Source organism: Nannobrachium achirus (assembly GCF_963921795.1).
Source record: "Nannobrachium achirus genome assembly, chromosome: 4".
Classification (NCBI taxonomy): Eukaryota; Metazoa; Chordata; class Actinopteri; order Myctophiformes; family Myctophidae; genus Nannobrachium; species Nannobrachium achirus.
In genome coordinates this window covers 12,058,808-12,084,064 of record NC_137813.1, presented here as the reverse complement: position 1 = coordinate 12,084,064, position 25,257 = coordinate 12,058,808, and the positions used below count along the sequence as shown (strand labels likewise).

General features: G+C 41.5%; 1 protein-coding gene across 3 annotated transcripts in view; it reads right to left on the bottom strand.

The window, feature by feature from the left end:
• LOC308283737 (cytoplasmic phosphatidylinositol transfer protein 1-like) overlaps positions 1–25,257 on the bottom strand; it is a 230,222-nt gene that overhangs the window by 190,527 nt on the left and 14,438 nt on the right. Inside the window, exons 4-7 of one of the 3 annotated variants that reach the window (XM_080724209.1) lie at positions 5,803–6,081; positions 4,978–5,268; positions 4,221–4,352; positions 4,026–4,115 (exon numbers count right to left, since the gene is read on the bottom strand). The exons of 1 other annotated variant lie outside the window; for it this stretch is intronic. In XM_080724209.1, the coding sequence (XP_080580335.1) occupies positions 4,051–4,115; positions 4,221–4,352; positions 4,978–5,268; positions 5,803–6,081 (767 nt within the window). In that variant the 3' untranslated portion in view covers positions 4,026–4,050. Of the gene's footprint in view, positions 1–4,025; positions 4,353–4,977; positions 5,269–5,802; positions 6,082–25,257 lie in introns of those variants that run through there. One more of the 3 variants, XM_080724208.1, reaches the window with a different exon arrangement.

The window sequence follows — 25,257 nt, the reverse complement described above, 5'->3', positions numbered from 1 at the left end:
TATACAGTACAAGGTTTCCACCATTGTATGTAGATGTGTCCTTTTTCCAGCATTTTTGCCACTGGCTATTATGGGGTATACTGTGATGGTCCTAAGTACCATGGACTACATTAACTATTATTATTTGTTGATTCAGAAGCACCAGACACCATGATCTACACCAAAGATGGCGTGACGGAGGAGGTGGAAAACACGCTCATCTGTTTTGTCAACAACTTTTTCCCTCCTTCTATCAAAGTGAAGTGGACCAAGAATGACGTGGAAGTACATACCGATGATCCCATGATCCGATACCTGGGTAATACTAGGACATATAGGACAGTGCCACTGTGACAGTGGTTCTGGACCTTTTCAGGCCAGGACCCAAAAATAATCATATTTTAACTGGGGACCCCCCACCCAACAAACACGTAAGAGTTGAGGCATTAATGTTTTGTATAACACGGTTCTATTGTGAAAGTAGTCGTAGATCGGCTATTTTCACAATTTCTGCCTCTAATATTTGACAATTTGGCCAATGTATAATTAATTTGTCATTTTAGAGGTATTAAAAAGTCCTTAAATTAAATGTGCAGATATCCTCTACAATTATGTTAGTTTGTTTATTGTTGAGTGAGAAAACAATGTTGCACATTAAGTTAATCATCTGGGGACCCCCCAAAATAATTTGGGGACTGCACTGGGGGTCCTGACCCACAGGTTGAGAACCACCTGGGTAATACAGGACAATATAGGATACCTGCCTGGGTAATACTAGGACATACCTGGGTATAGAGCATTTAGGATACCTGGCTAAAATGGTGCATTTATATAGCGCCTTTATCCAAGGTGCTTTTACAATGATTGCGCATTATATTCACCCATTCACACACACATTCATACACCGAAGGTGGAGGAAACCATGCTCAAGGACACTTTGACACTAACACTGGGGGAGCCTGGGATCGAACTGGAAACGTTACGCTCTACCTCCTGAGCCTCTTGTGCTTCTGTCGTTGAACATTATCATAATGTTATGAATATTATATATATATATATATATATTTTTTTTTTTCTTTTAGGCTTCGTAAACAAAAGGTGCACAGGGCAGATATGACATAATTTAATAACTTTAACAAAAAAAACATGAATAGTGGAAATGGTTGATCTACAAGCTCAAAATATGTCACAATGTGACGTGTTTTGAGCTTGTACATTAGCTATTTCCAGTATTTTTGAAAATGTTTGAAAACATTTTCCAATATGGAAATGATTAGGCTATGAAGATTAAGTATTAAAATCATTAAACAATGATTGCAATTATGTAATAATTGTGACAGGCCTACAAGGGTACGATTATGAAAGTGTCACGATTATTGATCATATCGGATAAACGCTAATAGCGACTATATTGTCCCCATCCCTAGGTAATCCTGACGGGACATTTCGTCACATCTCCACCCTCCGATTCACCCCTCAGAAAGGAGACATCTATGCCTGCACTGTGGAGCACGAGGCCCTGCAGGAGCCTGAGACTAGGTTTTGGGGTGAGAAGAGAACTCAAGATCTTTACTGTATAATCCAAGTGAACAAATGATTCTTATTGCCAAATAATAACAAGATAGAGATGCAATCTCTGCAATGCTATAGGTGGCACTATCAATGGTTGTGTATGGGTTGTGGACACCCACGACTTACACAATAAGTCATGGGTGGCTTATTTTTCTGTCAATCTCGTTATCGGCAAATAAAGCTGACATTAACCAATGGCAGTAGCCGATATTTATCTGTTATTGATAAGCATACATTTTGTGCTAGCTATGTTTGTGTATTTGTTATCTGCAGCCTACCAAGCTGTAGATCCTGAACAGTTATTTCTTATAATGAAGATGTATTTGTTTCCCTGACACAAAAGGGGGAAATAAATATATAAACAAATATCGGTATCAGTATCGGTTATCTGTGATGGAGAAAATCAATTCACGAATACATTTATATAAATTAAACTTGGCCTATAACGTATCTTCCTTGCAAAATGCAAGGAATCGATTTCTGATGAAGCCGGTCGATTTGACACGGACCAAGCGCGTGCCACCAAAACGGTTGGAGGAGTAGCGTGGCAAAAAAAGGTTTATCTAGGAGGGAAAAGAAAGAAAGAAAGATGGGTGGATGGAATAAAGTCGGACAAGTACTATAGTCTGGTTGCCCAGCAGGGCCAACCACACTAATGACCTTCTTTTGTTCACAGATCCACCTGACATCCCTGAGAGCAGCTCTGGTCCAACTATCTTCTGTGGAGTTGGTCTGGGTTTGGGACTTCTGGGCATCGCTGTTGGAACCTTCTTCTTCGTTAAAGAAAAGCGTCCAAATTGACCCATTGTCAGGGTTATGATTTGTACTGACTAACCAGCAGGTTCTTTCTGCCTTGTGGTTGTTTATGTGGAATTCGCTAAAACATTTAAAAACATAATTTGTGACCAGTCACTATACTGCACCTCAGATGTTCCCTTTTTACTGAGACCACTGCTAAAATAAGAATAGACCATATTCACACCGCGGCCATCTTGGATTGCGTCACTCCATTGTTTACAGTAGTTTGAAATGCAGGCTCAGACGTGTTGCCACCCCATGTTGTGACGCAATCCAAGATGGGGTGAATATGGTTTATTGAATACACTGAACATCAATTAAGGGTCCATGGACATTCCAGGAGGAGTATATAGAGACATGTTTAATTTTCTTCTATGTTTGTGAACTGCAAAAATATCGTATTGGTCTTTTCAAAGAGAGGAATGGTATTATTGATATAGTTATTTGGATTACAAACTGAGGTTAATAATAAAGGACAGCATCTTTAAACAAGACCATGCAACATTTGCCTCTTCTGAGGCCTCCTCCTCAAACTGCTCAAAGCAAAAAATATGCTTGACCTTACAGCGGCTACTCATAACTCAGCTCATACAACTGCCAACATGCCTGATATCTGTTGCTAAATGATGTCTCATCTACACATGAGACTATATCGCTTTTGTTGGGCAGACACCTATCTTATCTCCATAATATTTTAACTTTTTGTGTTTTTTTCGTAAATTAATGCCCTAAGTTATCATACTACAGCGTCACACAAAAGTAATAAAAGAAACACGTGCGAAACAACACTTTTTGAGCTTGCCGATCAGCTATTTTCGATACTTTTGAATTTGAATCCTGAAAAGTAACTGTTTTGGACATTATGAGGTTTCCACCCAACAGAGACGTACAGTAATATGCAGAGATCTATGTTGTTCTTTCTATGGTACTGTTCTTTTGCTGCACCTATGTGTATCTCTGCTGCTGTTACTGCTACTATACATTTTAGCTGCTATATTATAACTGCCTCATATCATTGCCTTTTTTAATAACTGGCCACTCATATAAGGAATATGATATCTGATGTTGTTTATTGTTATATTTATTGTTAGTACCTTCTCATTTTCTTCTCCTTCCATTTCCTGGGATATAATGGAGTTTGTATGAACAAATATAATTCCCACCCCGTTTTACACTTGTAAACGTAATAAAAAGCCTTCTGTTGGTTTGACTGCAGGCTGTTTATTTAAAACAGATAAAATAACATTTCTACGACAAACCGAATACAGTATCATTAATCTTATACTGTATTTTAAAATAAGTTGAACAGTCCTTCACTCAAGTCACATTGTGGAACCAAAGTTCAGCCATGTTTAGATGGAGCCCATGGCTTTATGAAAGACATTTCACAACCGTAAAACACAAAAGCACAACAATAACTAACAAAATCATGTTTTTTGTCATAACAGACAAGCAACTCATCTTTTGTAATGATTATTGTTCCTTTGTTTACACCACTGCTGCTTGCTTTGTGAATTATTCTGAAGTTTAGTCTGTAAAACGACAATAGATAAGCAACTTATCTGATCAGCTCTGTTTAATATTATATGATTAGAAATCTTCAAAACAGCTTGCAAGATTACTGGTCCTGGACCAAAATAAAGAATGTATATTTGTGCTTAATTGGATACACAGTATGACAGCTTATACAGTAAACACCACTTATAGTTCTGGCTCCTCAGACTCCTGCATCATTCCTGTGCATTCCATAGGAACCGCCACCTGACCTGCACAAATCACCACAAATGTCACAAAAATGATTGATTTGTTTGTGATAGTAAATTTATAACACAATAGGAAATGCAATGCTAGTTGTTTTTCAGTGTGTTTACCTTGAGGCAGAGGGGAGTGAACAGGTTTTATCCTGTAGAAGATCAACCCAGCTGTCATAAACACCAAGCCAATCAGCATACCAACTGATCCAGCAATTATTTGATTCCTCTCTGACTGAGGCAAGGATGTGTCTAAACCAACGAGAAGAGGGATTACTGAGGCAAGGAGGGCTCTAAACCAATCAGATGAACGATTGCCTTTGGAAAAATCATGTACCGGTATATACGTGCCATTTTAAAACTTCTCACGTTCTGCCATTTGAAAGACAATAGATTTCCAGAACATTGGGCCCGATTCATCAAACACTTCTTCTTACCGGTATTTAGGACAATTCCCAGGTTAGGGGTCAGGTTCAGCAATGTTCTTTTGTCTGGGATTTTGAAGAGATTTTGAAGGTAAAACAGAAATATATGTCAGATTATTTACACTATACCAGATTGATGAATCGGGCCAATTGAGCTTGTAGATCAGCTATTTTTGCTATTTTTACGACCGTCTCTGACTTTGAAGTTTAAATCTATCTATGAAGGTAGATTCTGCTTTTTAACGGGAATGGAGTGTTTTCTTGCCATTTGTGGGTTTCTGTAAAAAAATACTCCATTCTCCATAAAAATAAGAATGCAAAACAGGGAAAGAAACCTGTGGAAAAAAAAATGCATTTTCAGGAAATGTCCAGGAAAAGAGCAGTAAAGCCTGTAAAAAAAAAAGCACAGTGCGTACAGTATAGCCTATAAACACATCCTAACACACTCTTACCCCAGTGTTGAAACATTGGCTCGGTGAGGCTGGGGTGTTCCACCATACAGGTGATGGTCTCTCCTGTAGGAGTGAACTCCAGGAAGGAATGGAACTGATAATAGAAATCTCCATCAGGCAACACCTGAGTGTCACTGATACCCGTAGTGATTTCCTCTCCGTCTCTCAGCCACGTGACTAGGATCTGTTTGGGGTAAAAGTTGTATGCACTGCACACAAGCATGGATGGATGTCTGCCACTGGACAGCTTCTCTGACTTCACTGTGACGTTGGGTTTAGCTATCAGTGCATCTGAAATGTTATAATACATCAACACAACATTGTCAGCTTCTGTGTCAAATGACCAGCTTGGTAACCTACTGTACAAGTTAAAAATAAATATGTCAAAGTTAGTGTATGTAACAACAGCTTTAGATTATCCACATCTGTCCAGCTCTTTAATGAACAGAAAGGGTTAGGGTTTCAGAAGGGTTGTCAATTTAATCCAGTAAGTAGAGAGTATCCACTTATCAGCTTTGAAATGGTATAGTATTTCAGTTCCCAATTTTGACTGCTTATTTCTTTGATTCATCACTCCAAACTTAATTTGTTTATCCTGTATCCTGTATGAGTTCTTGCTCCTTATTGATTTAAATTGGTATCCGTCCTGAAATGTTTGTCTGTTTACTAAAGGGCTGTTGTTGAACAAACACTCTATAGCTATATTTATTTAGAATATAGAGCTATTTAGCACTTATTTTAGTATTGCTATCACAAACATACATACACTGATATGCATGCATAGATACACATTTTGAATTAGAAGGATAGTTGCACCTTTTTTACCTAAAACTTTCTTTCCCAAGGTTGTGTCTGAGACAAACAGTGAGACCAACACTTCCTTCTCATGTTTCCTCTTCATTATTAAATACTTATTACTATTCCAAATAGCCGCAACTTTTGTTCCACAATAAGTGTGTCCTTTCCAGTTGCCCCTTGTGCTGTTGTAGTCCGCCAAAAAGTTCCCGTTGAAATATTCTGTCACGAAGTACTCTCCGTCTGTTAGATTGTCCTCTTTTACAATCAAAGAAGCGTGGTTCTGATAATAATCTGCATATGCTGAAACTGTTAAGAGAAGACATGAGAGTATTGATTGATTGATTGATTGATTGATTGAAGACTTTATTAGAAGTTTGCATAAAAAAAGGTACAGTTTCATGACGGTACAGTTCACTGGTACAAGGTCAACTAAAAGGAGATCCTAGAAAAGACTAAATCAAAGACTAGATCTGCTATTTTCTAATCTATTTACTAATCATTGAAGGCTAATAGTTAACCCATAATACTGTCCACCTGACACACATTGATTGGCTATAAAAAAGCAGATATACAAGCTTGTTTGTAGATCGGCTCTTTTCAAAATATATTGTGAACATTATTTTATGCAAATCTTTCAATATATAGATATTTTAAAGCGAACATTTCTAACTCAAATCTTTGCTTCAGGGGGGTCTCTCTGGAACAAAATATTTTGAGATGAAGGGGTCTGTGGCCAAATACATCATATAATTTTGGGGGTCATGAAAACTGTTTTGAGCACCACTGATATAGCGACATACGTTATTCATAAAACTGTTAGGATTTAGAAGACATTGTTTTATTTTTATGATGCACCATTCAGAGATAGTTATGGTTATATATAAAACTAAAAAAATGTAAAGTCTGGAAAGCTTCAGGTTATCTAAGGCTGAGGTTCTCAAACTTTTTCATGTCAAGGACCCCCAGATTTATATGTATTTTGCTGTGGAACCCCCCCATCTCAAAAATGTTTTGTGCCAGAGGAGATTTGAGCTAAAAATCTATATTCAAAGATTATTACTTTAACCATTATTTGCTTTAGCTATTAATATTAGCGGATATACAAGCTCACAGCGCGGCACTGAGTGCCACACTGCAAGCTTGTAGATCTGCTGTTTTTGAAAAATCGTGAACATTTGTGCAAATCTTTTTTAGGAGAGGTTTTGAAAAATGTCATGGGTTAGGGTTTCTATGTCAGTGGTTCTCAAACTTTTTCATGTCAAGGAGCCCCAAAATTACATGTATTTGTATCTCAAAATATGTTGTTCCAGGGACCCCCCAGAAGCAAATATTTTAGTTACAAATGTTCGCTTTTAAAAAGATATATTACAAAATTTGCCAATTTTTTTTTAAGAATAATAATAATAATAATAATAAGATAAAGGCGCAGTAAGTGATATTTGTTTTGTTTAAAGCAGCACAATGTAACTTTCCTCTTCTACCCCTGTTTTTAACCCGACCTTTGATACAAAGAAAATATTGGTCTCGAAACTTACCGTGGGCCATGAATGTCCCACATGTTTTTTAGTCTGTGGCTTTTTTAATATTAAAACTAAAGCTAAATTTGCCGCAAAGCCAAATGGCATGTTGCTCAGTCAACAACGAGTTAGACGTTTAACTAAATAACCGAGCGGTCAGCAATAGAGTCACTACAAAGCAGAGACTCCTTTCTATTCTCCACAATTTTTTTTATAAAATTGCAGATCTACAAGCTTCCAGGTCTTAATGGGTTAAAATTACTTTAACACTCACTGATAAAAGCTAGAACAAGTTTTCTCCTATTCACTGAACATGACTTCCTCACATACCCATATGCCTTTATACAGTACGCATTTCACTGAGGCAGACAGAAAAAAATTCACTGTTACTTACCTTGAACAAAAATAAAAAGAAGAAACAGGTAAATCCTGATATTCATACTTTTATATCGATGAAAACTACAACGCTGAATGACAATGTACTCTGTCAGGAGGCATCGACATGTATGCAGGATCACACTAGGAACCAGGCGAGCAACCGGGAAGTACCTAAGTATATTTACTCAAGTGCTGAATATACTAAGTAAAATACTAATAAGTAACATTTGGATGTACAGTAGGTGTACGTTACTTGAATAGGCCTACTGTATGTCCATTTTTCAACAGCCTACTTTATACTTCTGCCCCACTAGGAAAATATTGTAATTTTTACTCGACTACTATTATTTGAGAGCTTTAGTCACTAGTTACTGTACTTTTTTTTTTGTGTGGATTTAGATTATTAATACAAGCATGCATTAACCTTACCACATACAGTAAGCCTATTGATACTTTTACTTAAGTACAAAAATGGGAGTAGGCTGCTTCTTCCACCACTGACAGCAACCAGGAATGTGAAACAAGGACTACGTCACTACCAGTCTGGATATTTCACAATTAATTCCATTTCTTTGTTGTGATCCTGTTGACTTGCCTACGCAACTCGTGACAGAGGAACTGTACTGTAGTACTACAATAGTTTCATTGATATAAAAAAATAATACAGATATTATCAGGAACTACCAGTTTCATTTTTACTACCCGTTTTATTTTTGTTCACCTTTTTGGTGAACCAAAACACTGAACTGGTTGTTTTCTGTTCCACCTGTCTCAGTGAAGTGTATTCACTTCCTTTATTTGATGAAGTTGACTTCATTTAAAGGCGCAGTAAGTGATATTTGTTTTGTTTAAAGCAGCACAATGTAACTTTCCTCTTCTACCCCTGTTTTTAACCCGACCTTTGATACAAAGAAAATATTGGTCTCGAAACTTACCGTGGGCCATGAATGTCCCACATGTTTTTTAGTCTGTGGCTTTTTTAATATTAAAACTAAAGCTAAATTTGCCGCAAAGCCAAATGGCATGTTGCTCAGTCAACAACGAGTTAGACGTTTAACTAAATAACCGAGCGGTCAGCAATAGAGTCACTACAAAGCAGAGACTCCTTTCTCCACTGCTGTCCAAGCAAAACAGTAAAACTTTTGACCTGAATACCTAGCTGGTAGATTGTCACAGGCCCACAAACATTGAAACACAAATCACGATCACAAGATGATAATGTTGTGTTGATGTATTGTAATCTTTCAAGTGAAGTAATAGCTAACAACATCACCCAACATGGCAGAGAAGTCAGTGAAGCTGTCTGCAGTGCATACAACTTTTACCCCTAACAGATCCTAGTCACGTGGCTGAGAGATGGATTGGAAATCACTACAGATATCAGTTACTCTCAGGTGTTGACTGATGGAGATTTCTATTATCAGTTCCATTCCTTCCTGGAGTTCACTCCAAAATCAGGAGAGACCATCACCTGTATGGTGGAACACCCCAGCCTCACCGAGCCAATGTTTCAACACTGGAGTAAGAGTGTGTTAAGATGTGTTTCTGTTTACTGTATGCACAATGATCACATGCTATTTGTCTTAACCACAGGATCATTTGGTCTGGCACTTAGCTTTGTGTTTATGACAGCTGGGTTGATCTACAACAACAGGGGATCCGGGACCCCTAGGGGGTCCCCAGAGTTACTACACAGTTACTACACAACGCCTCGGCGCTGTGAGCTTTTAGATTGGCTATTTTCGGCAAAGAGGTTTGGTTTGGTGTAGAGGGGAAAAAGAGCAGGCTTAGTACAAAGTGAAAGGTCAGGTTTATTAGATAATAAAACCTGTTAAACACTCCCCTCTGCCTCAGGGTAAACACACTGCAAGACAACTAGTAAAGCAGTTATTAGTGTTATATACTACTGTATTTATTATTACAAACAATCATTTTGTGATAATTTGTGCAGGTCAGCTGTTGGGTCCTCTGGAATGCACTGGAATGATTGAGGCAACTGAAGAGGCAGTATAATACCTGTAAGTGGTGTTTCCTGTATGCTAAAAGATTTAAGCAGTGAGATATGCAACATTGTTTATTTTATTTTTTTTACCTTTATTTACCGAATACAAAAACAGGTCAAATCCAGCGACCTCGGATCGGTCGCCACCAGGTATTCTAAAGCGTAACCTCAGTAAAACTATGCCTAAACCTACCTTATTCTATAAACTAATGGTAAAACAAATTCTACCCTTGATTTTAACCCAGTTTCCTGCACAGCTCCTGAATTGTTTTACCATAAACCTAAAAGAGCCTGCCTGCTTGCTCAGGGGATAAATTGAATCTTGACCATCAGGTAAAAAATAAAATTTGTGTCAGATCCTAAATATATTGACAATTTCGTCAACAAAATAAAAACTAGACTAAAACGTTAGGGAGGGACTAGTGGAGAAGAGAGTCATTTTATGTTTGGTTGCCCTCAGGTGTTGCTGCGATGCGTTGTGAGCTTGTAGATCGGCTATTTTCAGCATGCACGTGTAAAATCAGTCATTACGATGCCATCGAGGCCTGCCAAAATACATTTTAGTTGACTAAATCAACTGTAGATTTAGTCGCCTAAATATTTATGATATTTAGTCGACTAAAATTAGACTAAAACTAAAACTTTTCAGGTGACTAAATTATGACTAAAATTTAATTACATTTTATTCAAAAGACTATGACTAAAACTACATCAAAATGTGCTCAAAAACAACATTGCTGGCCATAATAACAATTACACCTATTTCATCGCAAATTCAGTTTTCAGTTTCACCCAGCTGAGAGCTTCTCGGGTGAGTGCATGCAGGAGGGGGTTGAATGTCTTGCTCGTGGACACCTCGACATATACATATACTGAGAGACGTGTATTCGACAATGTTGCATGTCAGTCTGCATTATCACAGCTCACTGTCAGTAAGGTAATACTGTTTGTATCGGACCTTCTCCAAAGTGCTTTACAATGTGCTTTAAATTGACAGATAGAGAGCGAGAGAGAGAGAGAGAGAGAGAGAGAGAGAGAGAGAGAGAGAGAGAGAGAGAGAGAGAAGGCGAGAGTGATTCAATTTAATTGAATTTAATGCATACCACACACACACTCACTGACACACAATTAAGGGGAGGTGGCACAAGGTCACCATATCCGCTATCACTCATCGGGGTTCATTAAGTTCTGACTGACTGTTATTAATAATGATGATAATAACGATTATGATGATAATGAAGATGGTGATGATGATGAGGATATCCTCCTGACCTTTCTCCTTTGATGTTCATACCGTCTTCTTCCACGTTTTCGTGTCTTTAGTTTTAGAATGTGTTTTAGAATTAGTTTAGAACGACGTCCCTCCGCTCATTCTGTTATACACTGTCCCTGCTTAACTGGCTTTACGATTGAACATGTGTCGTGGACGAATGTAATTGCAGTGCGTGCATGCATGTATGCGAGTGCGTGCGTGCGTGCGTGCGTGCGTGCGTGCGACTGCAAGTGTGCTCCAAAAGTGTGAAGAGCCCTTAGAATGTAAAGTGTTTTACCCAGAATAACTCATTGTCCTCAGGCAATCCTTCATTCTGAAAAAAACTTTAAAAAAAGTGTGAAATGCTTTGAAAGATTTATGCTGCGTTCACACTGGCAGATACGAAGCTATGCAGCATATTCGTAGCTTTGTATCTGAAGTTTAAACCCGCGCAACTTATGTGTAGCTTTATCTGTCAGATGTACAGAATACAGTATGTGCTGGCTGCCATTGAAAAAAAGAAAGGTAGCCCATATATCTATGTATGGCTTCTGAAAAACTGTAAGATGTTTTAAAAAGGAGGGAGTGCTGGGTTGAAAGTGGTTAACTGAATTATTGAGCGGTGACAGACAGAGGACTCACACCTCTCCCCGTTTGTCTGATCCGCGCGCACGCACGCACGCACGCACGCACGCGCACACGCACACGCACACGCACACGCACACACACACACACACACACACACACACACACACACACACAGTCTGACACCTCTCCCCTCTCTGGGTCTTATCCATGATGAAGACAGGGAAACAATAGTTGGACGGACGGACAGACGGACGGACGGACGGACAGACAGATGGACTGACAGGAAACAATGGCCACAGGGACAGACATGTCACCAGCTGCCTGCAGTATGTATGTATGGAGTGACAGGAAACACTCTGCAGGCAGCGGATAGAAATAGTTTGGTATCACAGAGAGAACAGCTGCGACAAAGACTTTTAACCCTGCACACACAGAGGGTCTGTGTGTGTGTGTGTGTGTGTGTGTGTGTGTGTGTGTGTGTGTGTGTGTGTGTGTGTGTGTGTGTGTGTGTGTGTGTGTGTGTGTGTGTGTGTGTGTGTGTGTGTGTGCGTGCGGGCGTGCGTGCGTGCGTGCGTGCGTGCATGTGTGGGAGACTGGACTAGTACTGCACAACCCACAATGCTAAAAAGCTTAAAGGGCCACTTCACCTCTGGGACAACCAGATCTTATTTCATTGTTGTTTGGGACACGATCAACAAGAGTTATTTTTTGTGTTGAATCTGTGTTTTTATATATTTTAGTATTTCAGCATGACTAGTGATGCATTTTGCATCATCAGTGATGCGTTTTGCATCATATGATGCAAAACGCATCACTAGTACATGCTGAACTACTAAAATATCTCAAAAAACAGATTGAACACAAAAAATAACTTAGGATTGTGTTGATTGTGTCCCAAACGACAATAAAATAAAATCGGGTTGTCCCAGAGGTGAAGTGGCCCTTTAAGTATAACACAGGCTAAAGGCAGCACAGTTTCGCCCACTTGAAGAAGTTCAGAGTAGGACTCCGGACATCCTCAGGCTGTACTAGTGTACTACTGTGCAACAGCTCTGTTGAAAGCGTTCTATCAGGCTGAGTTACGGCCTGGTACGGAAACTGTACTGCCCGAGAGAAGAGAAACATGTACAGCGGACGGTGTGTTGGCAGAACGCATAAAGGGAGCCGAGAAGAGGTGTGTACAGTACTACAGTAGTCAAAGTTCAGCGCATCGAGGACAGGCACCACCCCAGGCAGCCACAAACTGTCTATACCCCTACAACGACCACGGCCAGGCAAGGAGTCTGTGGAAGTAGATCTTTTGGGGATTTAGAAATTAATCACTTTGTTGCAGGAAAGGATGAGATATCCCTCCTTATCTGCACTTTCCCACAGCGCTTGGCTTACAACACACATACGCGCACGCACGCACGCACGCACGCACGCACGCACGCACGCACGCACGCACGCACGCACACACACACACACACACACAGAGACAGAGATACAGAGAGAGAGAGAGTCAGAGAGAGAGAGCGAGAGATAGACAGACAGACTCTGAGAAAGAAAGAAATTAAATAGTGTTTAATGAAATCATATGAGGAACAGCAGCATCTGGTATCACTGCCTGACTTGACTGCCCATCATAAAGCAGACACGTTGTTATAATGGATTTATTATTGAGGCCTGCTCATTGTTCAGACAGCCTATTATTTCCCAGCAGCCCCTCATTATCCTGACATCTCAAATTCTGCATCGTTCCGACATTGATCTGGAAACGATTGCTAAATTGTTACTCTTTAGTCAAAGCTCTTGTTAGTTCTATAGGTTTTTTAATAGATCTACAAGCTCAAAACGTGTTGCACTCTGACACCTTTTTGAGTTTGAAGATCTGCTATTTTCCCTACTTTTACACGACGGTTGTGCATGATTTAAATGACGATAGCAGCACCAATACAAGTCATCGTCTGTTCACAGCTTCACAAGCACCGTTTACATTACTCAAAGTTCTCAAAAGTATCAAAAAAGGCACACCTGCGACCCCATGTGACCTCATAGCTCTATTAGTGAAAGTGAATGTCTGTGATGGTATACCAGTAATAAGACGCCTAAGGGCGACAAGGGCTACATGTACTCTATATGGAGACATGCTGACCCCAAACATGCTTACTCAGTTCTTCGTTATGTGAAAGTCCTATGACGTCTATGACATCTGACATCATACGTACAATCCCTGTTATGCCCATATATGGAGATACCTGTCTGTAGAACCAGCCACTCAGATATATGGGCTGTCTTGGCCATCTGTCTTGGCCATATATGGATTCTGTTAGTGTGGCATGTGCCCGATGTGGTCTCCATACAGTATATTGGCATCCCCAATATGAAGACCTGATAGATATGGGCTTAGTATTGATGACATCAGGGATCTCATCTCCATATATGGGCATAAAGGGAATTCTGTTAGTGTGGTTTCCCTGACATCACATTGAAGTCAGAGCAACAAACATATAGACCGTAAAAAAGTATACATGTCTCCGTCCGGACGGACGGAGACATGATGTGCCGTTTCTCATACTAAACTGCGACTGTCGGTCGAGTGAACCAATGAAATGTAATGACAAGAGCTCATCTGGAAAGTACTTGAGTAAAAGTACAAAAGTGTTGGCATCAAGCTATTAAAGTACCAAAAGTAAAAGTACAAAATGTTTGAAAATGGCAAGCTCACAACGCGTCGCGATCATCATCTATGGAAAGCGAGCCATTTTCACCCTTTCTAACGGAATACACAATCCCTAGCCGAGTACAGTGGAGAGGGTGTGTGAAAGGAGCTGGAGGAAGGCATGGCTAAATCCCAAGTAAGTGTGTGGAATTCTGCTGCGACGACATAGATGGTGGCTGGAGGAGAATTTCTTACTTTTAAATGTGCTGTGTCTTCTTGACTTCTGGGTTAGTTTTTATCAGAGCTGAGAGTCGCACAGCTCTGCCAACTCTCATGCAATGAGCTTGAGACACACTCAACTGAGTCTCTTCACTCACGCCACACATCCTATTCTCACAGTCACGCCGTCAAATCACCACAAGTGGAAAACTGTGTCAGCTGAAGTATCACTGAGACATCCACTTCTGCCGCGATTTGAGCAACAAAGGACTTGAAATATTGCATCCGATTCTGAAAACAGTGGCCAAAAATAAATAAATCTGATCTAAAAGATCTAAAAGCTCACAACACCTTGCAGCACGAGGCGTTGTGAGCTTGTAGATCCGCTATTTTCAGTCAAGGAGATTTGGTGTAGGGGAAAAAAGAGCAACAGAACAAGTCCAAGTATACCCTGCTTCATGGTCCCTCCTTGGCTCGGCCACATGGAGCCCACACAGGAAGCCACCTTAACGGCTGTGATGCATCATAGTGTGACAGTTACAGGTGTTGACAGTCACAGAGGTGATATGATTAGATGTGACAGAGGTGATCTGATGTGACAGAGGTGATGGGATGTGACAGAGGTGATGTGATGGGATGTGACAGAGGTGATCTGATGTGACAGAGGTGATCTGATGTGACAGAGGTGATGGGATGTGACAGAGGTGATGGGATGTGATACATCATATTGTTGACAGGTGTCGACAGAGGTGATGGGATGTGATACATCATATTGCAGGTGTTGGCAGAGGTGCAGCTGATGGAAGCTGAGCATAATGTGATGTGTCGTGAAGTGGTTTTACACACAGCGTTTAGCGCACGGCTTACAATCACGAAATCCTTGTGTGTGCTGCTCGGTTCACTTGCAAACAAACACAATTAACACCTTGACGTCCGAAATAGAATGGTGGTTGGTAGATTAGCCGTGAAATTTCTATTATTGTATTGTGATCTGAGACATAATATTATGTTTATAAACATGACCCCTCAGCCCCTCCATCTTGAACAGCGCCGCTGTTTTTTCTTTTTTTTTTCCCCCCAGGCCAGTAACTCACCATGATTTTCTCGATTTCCATTGGGATAGAATGGGGGTTTTGGCCGATCGTCGATGTCCCCGTGCGTTTCGCGTGCGCGATCCTTTCACGTAAATGTCCCCGCAAATAGTCCATGTGTGACTGAAGAACAGAACTGAAAAGTTTCGCTAGCATAGCCCCAAGCATGGCTGCTGTAGGAGCTCGAGTGTGCAGACAGCAAACGGATGGCTGGGAGTAGCCTTGGAGAAGGAGAGGCGCTGACGTCACCTCTGCTTCATGCACGGTCTGCATGAGCTATCAGTGCACGAGTGGTGACTAGGGAAGGTTAGACGATCGCCGATTTTCGGATCAAAAGTTTTTATTCCGGTTTTAAAGACAAAGTCCGGGAATGTACGACGTGGCTGAGAGTCCCTGGGGGGATGTGCGATATAGTACGGTTTTAACATTAAGGGGCTCCCCGTGGCTTAGAAGGTGTTAAGATAAATCGTGTTGTCGCCTCCTATTATCCTGTGTGTGTGTGTGTGTGTGTGTGTGTGTGTGTGTGTGTGTGTGTGTGTGTGTGTGTGTGTGTGTGTGTGCGTGCGTGCGTGCGTGCGTGCGTGCGTGCGTGCGTGCGTGCGTGCGTGCGTGCGTGCGTGCGTTTGTGTGTGTGTAGAGCAGTGGTGGGCAACTTTGATGATGGAGAGGGCCACTATATTTTCACACTCACTCCAGAGGGCCACAATGCATATACAGTACAGTCAAAAATAGCAAAAATATTTTTGCTACTTTTTTAATTGGAATCCTGAATTATTTTCACCAATGTTTTAATTGGAATTGTGGAAAGTACATTTTCTACATGGGATATAAAAAATCACACCCGTGTGAACTGAGCGGTGGTTTACCCACCTCATAGATCATGTGTACCGTTTTTTGTGACATTTGAAGAAAATATGTAGGAAAAGGAGCAAAAAGTGTGTTTTGGAGAAAATTCAAGATGGCGGAAAATCTATCCTGGCGCAAATGGGCGTGGCCTATATGGGGAGATGCGTCTTGACCCAAGGAATCCAGGGAAAAAAGAATTTTAATTTTCCGATCTACGGTTCAAGAGTTACGGGGCAAAACGTAAAGTGGGCCGTTATAGCGCCACCATGAGGCCGAGTGATGTAATTATTTTTCGATTCATTCTTAAAATCATTATGAATCTCCTCTCCAAGGTTTGAAACTGTAGCTCCTATGGTTTACGAGAGAAAAATACTTGAAAGTGATTTCTTGCATTGTCCCATTATAAGTCAATGGGGACAATTAAGCGTCGTTTTTTGCCGATTACGTCGGCATGGTAAGGCGGATCGGAACGAAAGGTAATAGAACACCATTCCCGGCCGAGCCGCACATTTTGATGTATATATTGCGCGAGTGGCGTAAATGGTGCGGCACTAGTTACGCGCCGAAGTTTAGGCTACATAGCCTACAGACACGGACGCAGACAGACAGACAGACAGACCCACACACACGGCCACGTATAGGAGCGTTGTGACCACCGCTCAAAAAAGAATAGTAATAGTCATTAAGCTACTAATTATAGACTTAAGTAATTAAAGCGGGTCATGTTTGCATGTTTGGATTTCTAACAGCTGAAATCAATAATATATCAGTACTCCGACATTAACCTGAGGGCCGCATGTGGCCCCCCGGGCCGCCAGTTGCCCATGTATGGTACTATAGAGCATAGCAGTGGGGGCCATTTTTATTTTAGAAAGCCCATTCATTTCCCCCATGGGAATTTCCAAAAATATTTATATGAACCATGTTAAGCTTTGAACCAAGCCATCCAGGCTCCAGGTGAATCATAAACCATAAAACATTTGATTCTATGTCTAAAAATATGTGAAAGGCCTGGGTGGCTTTAGTATAGTGGCAGGGGCGTCACACCAAATTCTGGGCCCTGGGTACAAGGATTCACTGCGGGCCCCCCATGAATGTTAACTATTGAAAAATAGCAGATATACAAGCTCAAGCAAGCTTGTAGGCTTGTAGATCTGCTATTTTTGTGAAATTGTGAAAATGTGTGCAAGAAACCCATGTTTCCATGTCAGTGATGCTCAAACTTTTTCGTGTGAAGGACCCCCAAAATTATATGAATTTGGCCACGGACCCCCATCTCAAAATATTTAGTTCCAGGGACCCCCCAAGAAGCAAAATTTTAGTTTAAAAAATGTTCACTTAAAAAATACATATTCAAAGATTTGCACATACCGGTATATATATATTTTCACGACTTTTCAAAAATAGCAGATCTACAAGCTCGCAGCGCGGCACTCAGTGCCACGCTGTGAGCTTGTATATCTGCTATTTTTCAATAGCTAAAGTTACTAGGGCCCCTCCACCTTGGGCCCTAGTAACTCAGTCCCACTTTCCTACGCCTTGTGTGACGCCCCTGTGTACAGGTCCAGGCACCTATAGGCTGCTAATGCCTGACAGCATGACGCGTGTTCCACTCCCGATCCTGATGACCTTTGCCGCACGTCATTTCCCAATCTCTCTCCCCACCTCAGACTACTGTTCACTAGCAATTAAGGCAGAAAAGGCCCCATACATCGTCGTTGTCGGGTGGAAACCTCGTATCTCCAAGTTTCAAATGTGTACGTTCTTTTGCGAAGTAAAGCCCTGCTTCATCATCCAAGGCCGTCCCACAAAAGTAGTGAAAACAGCAGATCTACAAGCACACAACGCCTCGCGGTGCTAGGCATTGTGTGCTTGTAGAACGGCTGTTTTCACTAGTTTAAATCATTTTTAAAATGATAAACGCAAAACGAACGGTTTTGGATATACAAGGTTTTCACCCGACAACGACGACATGTACAGATGTGCCATTTCAAAGCTCGACGCGTCCTGCCATGGGTAAGACAGTAGATTTTCAGGGGATTTGCAGAACATTGAACTTATAGATCAGCTAGTTTTATGAGCTTCTCTGACATTTTCTGCAGAACTATGTTCCATTCTCCATAAGAAAAGAGCAGTAAAGCCTTAAGACTTGAAACGACACTGTCGGCACATGTATGTATGTACTGTATGTATGTGTGTGTTTATGTGTGTGTGGGTACAGCAAGTGCTAAAGATGTTATAAGTGCATGGGTTGCTATAGGAACACCAGTGTCTTGATGATTTAATGACTTTGGTGCGAATGTGCCTGAGTGAGTGAGTGTGTGTGTGTGTGTGTGTGTGTGTGTGTGTGTGTGTGTGTGTGTGTGTGTGTGTGTGTGTGTGTGTGTGTGTGTGTGCGTGCGTGCGTGCGTGCGTGCGTGCGTGCGTGCGTGCGTGTGTGTGTGTGTGTGCCTGCGCGTGTCTAGCTGCCAGACAGTCAGATGTTCCATCTGCTGGAACACAAATAAAAGAATCACTCACACTCACACGTCCAGGCAGTTTACAGTCTGCATGTCCACTTTGAACATCGCAGGGTTGCAGGAAAAACAGCCAAGGACGCGTAAACCATAAAAACCCTCTGCAACACTGAGAACATACAAATGTGACGTTGACAGAGAGCGACCGCGACGCAGACAGAATGCAGATCCTTATCTCGCTGTGAGGTGACAATTCTATTAGTGCAAGACCTACAGCAGGGTTCCCCAATTAATTTTCCCCAAGGGCCAAATTATGTCTAGGGTACCAAGCAGAGGGCCACAACATTGCAGGGGGCGACGGTGGCGTTCCCACTACTCCAGCGACAGTTTTCGTCGTTGTCGGGTGAAAATCTTGTATGTCCAAAACCGTTTATCAATTTATCATTTTAAAAATGATTTAAACTAGTGAAAACAGCCGATCTACAAGCACACAACGCCTCGCACCGCGAGGCGTTGTGTGCTTGTAGATCTGCTGTTTTCACTAATTTTGTGCGACAGCCTTGTATGATTTGCGAAAGAACGTACAAATTTGGAGATACGAGATTTCCACCCGACAACGACGATATACTAGTGTTGTTGCTGCTCTTATACCACCATATTTACTGGGGTTGGTGGGGGCCAGACAGTAGCCCCCCGCAGGCCGCGAATGGCCCGCGGGCCGCCTATTGGGGATCCCTGACCTACAGCATATCGTCTCTGTCGGGTGAAAACCCTGCATGTTTAGGGCTGTCACAATTATGACATTTTACATGACAATTAATTGTGAAAAAATGATCAAATAATCAAATAATCGCGATTAAAGATTTCATGGTGTTTTTGTCATTGACAATTGCAGTTCTGTTTGGCTTGAATAGCTTTGAAGTTGCACATGGCAGATAAGACACATAACCTAAATATACAAAGAAATGAGAGACATATTTGACAACTTTATACTTCAAAAAAGAACATCGGTAGTGGAAATAGCCCGATCTATAAGCTCACAATGCGTTGTGAGCTTGTAGAACCCGATGTCCTTTCTTTGGGCATGTCATACCGTGGGATCTACAAGCTCCAAGATCGGCTATTCTCACTATTGTTGCACATCACTGTCATATAACCAGTAGGAGTAGCTATGGCATTAATCCCCCACCTCTCCAAATAATTTAAAAAGGTTTCTTTCTGCCCGACAGCAATTATATTAAAACTGACTTCCTCAGGCAGTAAAGTATGAATGTATCTGGCAGAGGGTCTGTTATGTGAGTGCTAATGGAGTCTGTTTCTACACACAGTCCTCACAATGACATAACACACTGATAGCCACACGCTCGCACGCACGCACGCACACGCAAGCACACACACGCACGCACATACGTACACACGCACTCACGCACGCACAGTAACACTCGAAAGTGTAGACAGACAGACGGAAAGACAGACAGACAAGCAGCAAAATCTTGAGTTATTTAACATTTTCTGAGTTGAATGAACACGCTGTATCGTTCATAAACACAATGAGATAAGTTTCAATATAAAAAACACGATTACTGTATTAATTATATCAACAAAAAAGATTAGTCTGATTTACCGCTTGAGCACTATTTTACAATTATACAAATAGTAGAAGAGAGGGGTGGGAAAGTGTCACTGATGCTGTTCGTCGCTCTCCTCATGGAGGAATGGTTGTTGTTGTTGTTACATGTCTGCAGTTCAGTAGAGATGCAGTGGAGCGAGAGCAGCAACATATAATTACCCCTCCATACCTGACTTCTGACATTGACGGCATAATCTCATCTCTACACGCGCTACACACACACAATACAGTAGCTGGCTAATCCTTCAGCCCAGGGCCATGAAGGATTAATGCAGTGCAGCTGATTGCAGCCCATAATAACAAATGCCCTCCCAATCAGAACATCAATCATCAGGCCACAACCAAGCAGCACAGAAAACAATGAAGAGCAGATTGCCCTCCCTCCTAGCCTGACACTCTGAATTGACATTTCGTTTGAATCGCCGAAACAAAAATGTAAAGGGGTGTGGCTAGCGATTCAGGGTCTGGAACCAGACTACCTCCCTCCCCTCTGTGAGTAGCTTAAGACAGTGGTTCTCAACCTGTGGGTAGGGACCCCCAGGGGGGTCCCCAAATTATTTTGGGGGGTCCCCAGATGATTAACTTAATGTGCAGTGCAACATTGCTTTCTCACTCAACATCAAACTAACCAACATAAGGTTTAAGTGTATGGGGGTATCTGCACATTTCTAAGTGAAAATTTAAGGACTTTTTAATACCTCTAAAATGACAAATTAAACATTGGTCAAATTGTTAAATATTAGAGGCAGAAATTGTGAAAATAGCCGATCTACATGCTCACAACGCCTCGCGTTGCGAGGTGAGCATGTAGATCTGCTATTCTCACAATCAGAACGTACGTGTTACACAAAATGTAATGCCTCAACTATTTTTTCCTTGTCAGGGTGGGGGGGGTCCCCAGTTTAAATATGATTATTTTGGGGGTCGGGGGCTGAAAAGGTTGAGAACCACTGTCTTAGAAACCTCAGACCGGTAAACTCAGAGAGCGTACAAATGGAACCCCCTCATTCTCAACAAACCCACTTTGTGAACTTTGAGTTTAAGGACAAGGGAAGAGTACGTGGCATACACTGGTGTAATGCAAAATAATAATTTGCATAGCAGTTTTCATATACAATATGCAGAGGAAAGTGCTCAAATGTGCAAAGTGTGATCATAAAGTAGAAGACAAATGAGTCTTGAGTCCCTGCTTAATTAAACGTTTAGTGTTAATCGCTTTTAAATTGCCTCATTGTTTAAATGTGCCGTTTGACTTCATTTGACAACCAAGGAATGTCCTACTGTAATTGAGACCGACCAAGGTTCTTGCTGGAGTTTCAATCAATGTAGTTTTGCTTATTCCCAAACACGTGTGTGTGTGTGTGTGTGTGCGTGCGTGCGTGCGTGCGCGCATGCGTGCGTGCATGCGTGCGCATGAATGGTCACTGTGGCATGTGGAGCTTGTCAAAGCAGACAGTTCAAGCATGTGAATGTATCACTTCTGCATTTTGTGAAGAGAAGGGAAGTGGGACTGAGTTACTCGGGCCCGAGGTGGCCTTTTGGTGGTGGCCATTTGTAACTAAAATGTTGCTTCTGGGGTGTCCCTGTAACTAAATATTTTGAGATGGGGGTCCATGGCCAAATACATATAATTTTCGGGGTCCTTCATACGAAAAAGTTTGAGCAACACTGACATAGAAACATAGGTTTTGCTAAAATAGCAGATATACCAGCTCACAGCTGGTATATCTGCTATTTTTTCAATAGTTAAAGCACAAAATAATGCGTATAATGGGTTCACAGTCTAAATGGGTTAAATCCCCTCCCCCTATAGAACAACATTCATGGGGGGCCCACAGTGAATGCTTGTACCAAGGGCCCAGAATTTGGTGTGACGCCCCTACCTCCTCCCCTCCACACGTTGAGTGCTCACATCTCCTCTTCCTTTTAAAGTCAATACACTTCAATACACATTTAGAACAGGTACACATTATTGTGTAACATTATTTTATGCTTTAACTATTGAAAAATAGCAGATATACAAGCTCACAGCGTGGCACGAGTGCCGCGCTGCGAGCTTGTAGATCTGCTATTTTTGAAATTTTGATTCTATAAGTGTCTTTTGAATCCTTCTAAGGTTTTTTGAAAACCCTATGTTTCTATGTCAGCAATCTGGCCAGCCATCGTCAAAGAAAAGGTCCTTTTTACTTAACTGGAGCTCAGTTGGTCTGTTCTTGAGAGACTACTATGTCAGTGGTTCTCAAACCTTTTCATGTGAAGGACCCCCAAAATGATATGTATTTGGCCACGGACCCCCATCTCAAAATATTTAGTTCCAGGGACCACCCAGAAGCATCTTCAAAGATTTGCACACATTTTCAAAAATAGCAGATCTACAAGCTCGCAGCGCCGCACTCGCTGCCGCGCTGTGAGCTTGTATATCTGATATTTTTCACTGGTTAAAGTATTCAATAACTCTAGGCCTAAATGGGTTAAGACTGTGAGTACCCCCCGTTGGCCTCTGTGTTTTTCCTTAGCGCTATCACAATTAAAATATATTTTTTCAAGCTTTTAAAGACGAAATACCATGACCTTTTTTTTTCTCCTTCATATGTCCAGTGTTTTAATTTATTGGGAGTTAGTTACACTGAAATTGGTGACCTACTTAAGTCCATGACTAGAGGTTCAATGTTTAGCAATTCCAGCTGCCATGCAGCAGCAGAAATCCCATCAAGATACTTATCTCTGCAGGTGAACAGATTGTCTATAATTCTACAGGCGCTGTCCATCGGAGACTCATGCCGGTCATGACATTTTATTGGTTCAGGAATGCCACAAAAATAAATAAACTAATCTCCATGAATTCGAGGTAGGTGTGTAATTGATAGAAAAATGTGTTCTTTTTGGGGTCATTGAACTACAAAATGTGTATGTGTCAGCTTTGTGTACTAACAGATCAATAGCGACTCAACATTCACGCTGTCATTTCACAGTGAGTCAGAGCAACAAACAGCAGCTGTGATCTCCGTCTGTGGTGAACAGGCTGCAGGGGCCATGCATGAAGCGGCCCACCATGCTATAATAGACCAGTGGTTCTCAACAGGGATGTGCTGGACCCCTGATTCAGCCCGGGAAAAAGAGTTGGAAAGGCCCTCATTGCGCGCTATATAGAGAGAGATCTCTCTCTATAGCGCTGCTGCTACTCAAAGATTTGCCATTTCAGATCATGACAAGTGACAAGCCAGTGGGCCAATTACTGTACATGAGTCATATTTCGTCGTTGTCGGGTGGAAACCTTGTATGTCCAAAACCGTTTGTTTTGTATTTATTGTTTTAAAAATGATTTAAACTAGTGAAAACAGTCGATCTACAAGCACACACCGCCTCGCACCGCGAGGCGTTGTGTGCTTGTAGATAGGCTGTTTTCACTACTTTTGTGCAACGGCCTTATATGATGAAGCAGGGCTTTGCTTTGCGAAAAAATGTATACATTTGAAACTTGGAGATACGAGGTTTCTGCCCGACAGTGACGATTTACTTTGTTGGCCGCCCAGCCCCCAAAATGGAATGAAGGCCGACATTTTTATTTTTTTTTCCTAATGGCCGGCCTGGACTGGCCGGGAATGAACCGGCCGTTCGGGAGTTGTCCCGCTTTTCCCAATGGCCAGCACGTCCCTGGTTCTCAACCTTTTCAGGCAGGGAACCCCACAATAATGAAGCAATAAGCCACAAGAGGCATGTGGTTACCTGGAATTTTATAACGGCTGAGAGGCGTGATGAGACACGAGGCGAAGCCTACATGCCAACATGTTTATTTTCATCCAGATTTAGCTGCTATGTGGGTGAACATCACATCAAAACCGCTAGTATAGCAACCTAAGCCAAACAGCCGAGTGGTGCCTGGCTCCGCCATCATGCTATAGACAACACCATTCCTGTAATGACCAGTAAGACTCCCTAATCGGGAGATAAGCGACCGTTGGTCGCTTATCTCCACAAATAGGCCAAAAGTTTGTTTTACCAATTATCAAGACATACGGGCAGTTGACAGTTTGCCATGGTTACTCATTGAAGTTGAATCTCCATATATGGAGACATAAGTTGCTCATACCATAGCAACCATGTTTTTTACAGGGCCTGGGATTGATGACATCAGAAATCTCCATATATGGGCATGAAAGGGATTTTGTTTCTGGAAATATGTCTGTGGGGTGCCACATTTGGAATAAAACACTTACATCACACATCTGGATATCCATACAGCCCATCTAGTTTGCCTGTGTCCATTTATGCCCATATATCTGATGACATTGGGACACTGATCTCCATATATGGGCATAAAACTTATGTTAATTAGTAAAGCCTGGGGATCTCCATATATGGGCATGAGGGGTACCCTAAAAGGGCATCATCTGGGAATAGCAAATATAGTTATCCTAGAAAGTGAAAATCTTACATCAAAGGCCATAACTACCTACCTACCACCATACTGCATTCCTCATTAAACTACCTACCAGTAAGATGCCTATAGGGAGAAAAGCAAAGGGCGAGGTTGCACCATTTCTTGGTCTTCTGGCCAGTGATGTATATCGGACCATTTAACCATATATGGAGACATCTGGTACCCAAAGATATTCACAGATATGGGCTTAATATTGATGACATAAGGGATCTCCATATATGGGCGTAAAAGGGATTTGGTTCCCCTGGCATCACAGGGATCTCCATATATGGGCATAAAATGGATTTGGTTACCCTGGCAACACGGGGATCTCCATATCTCCATATATGGGCATAAAAGGGATTTGGTTCCCCTGGCATCACAGGGATCTCCATATGGGCATAAAAGGGATTTGGTTCCCCTGACATTACAGTGATGTCAG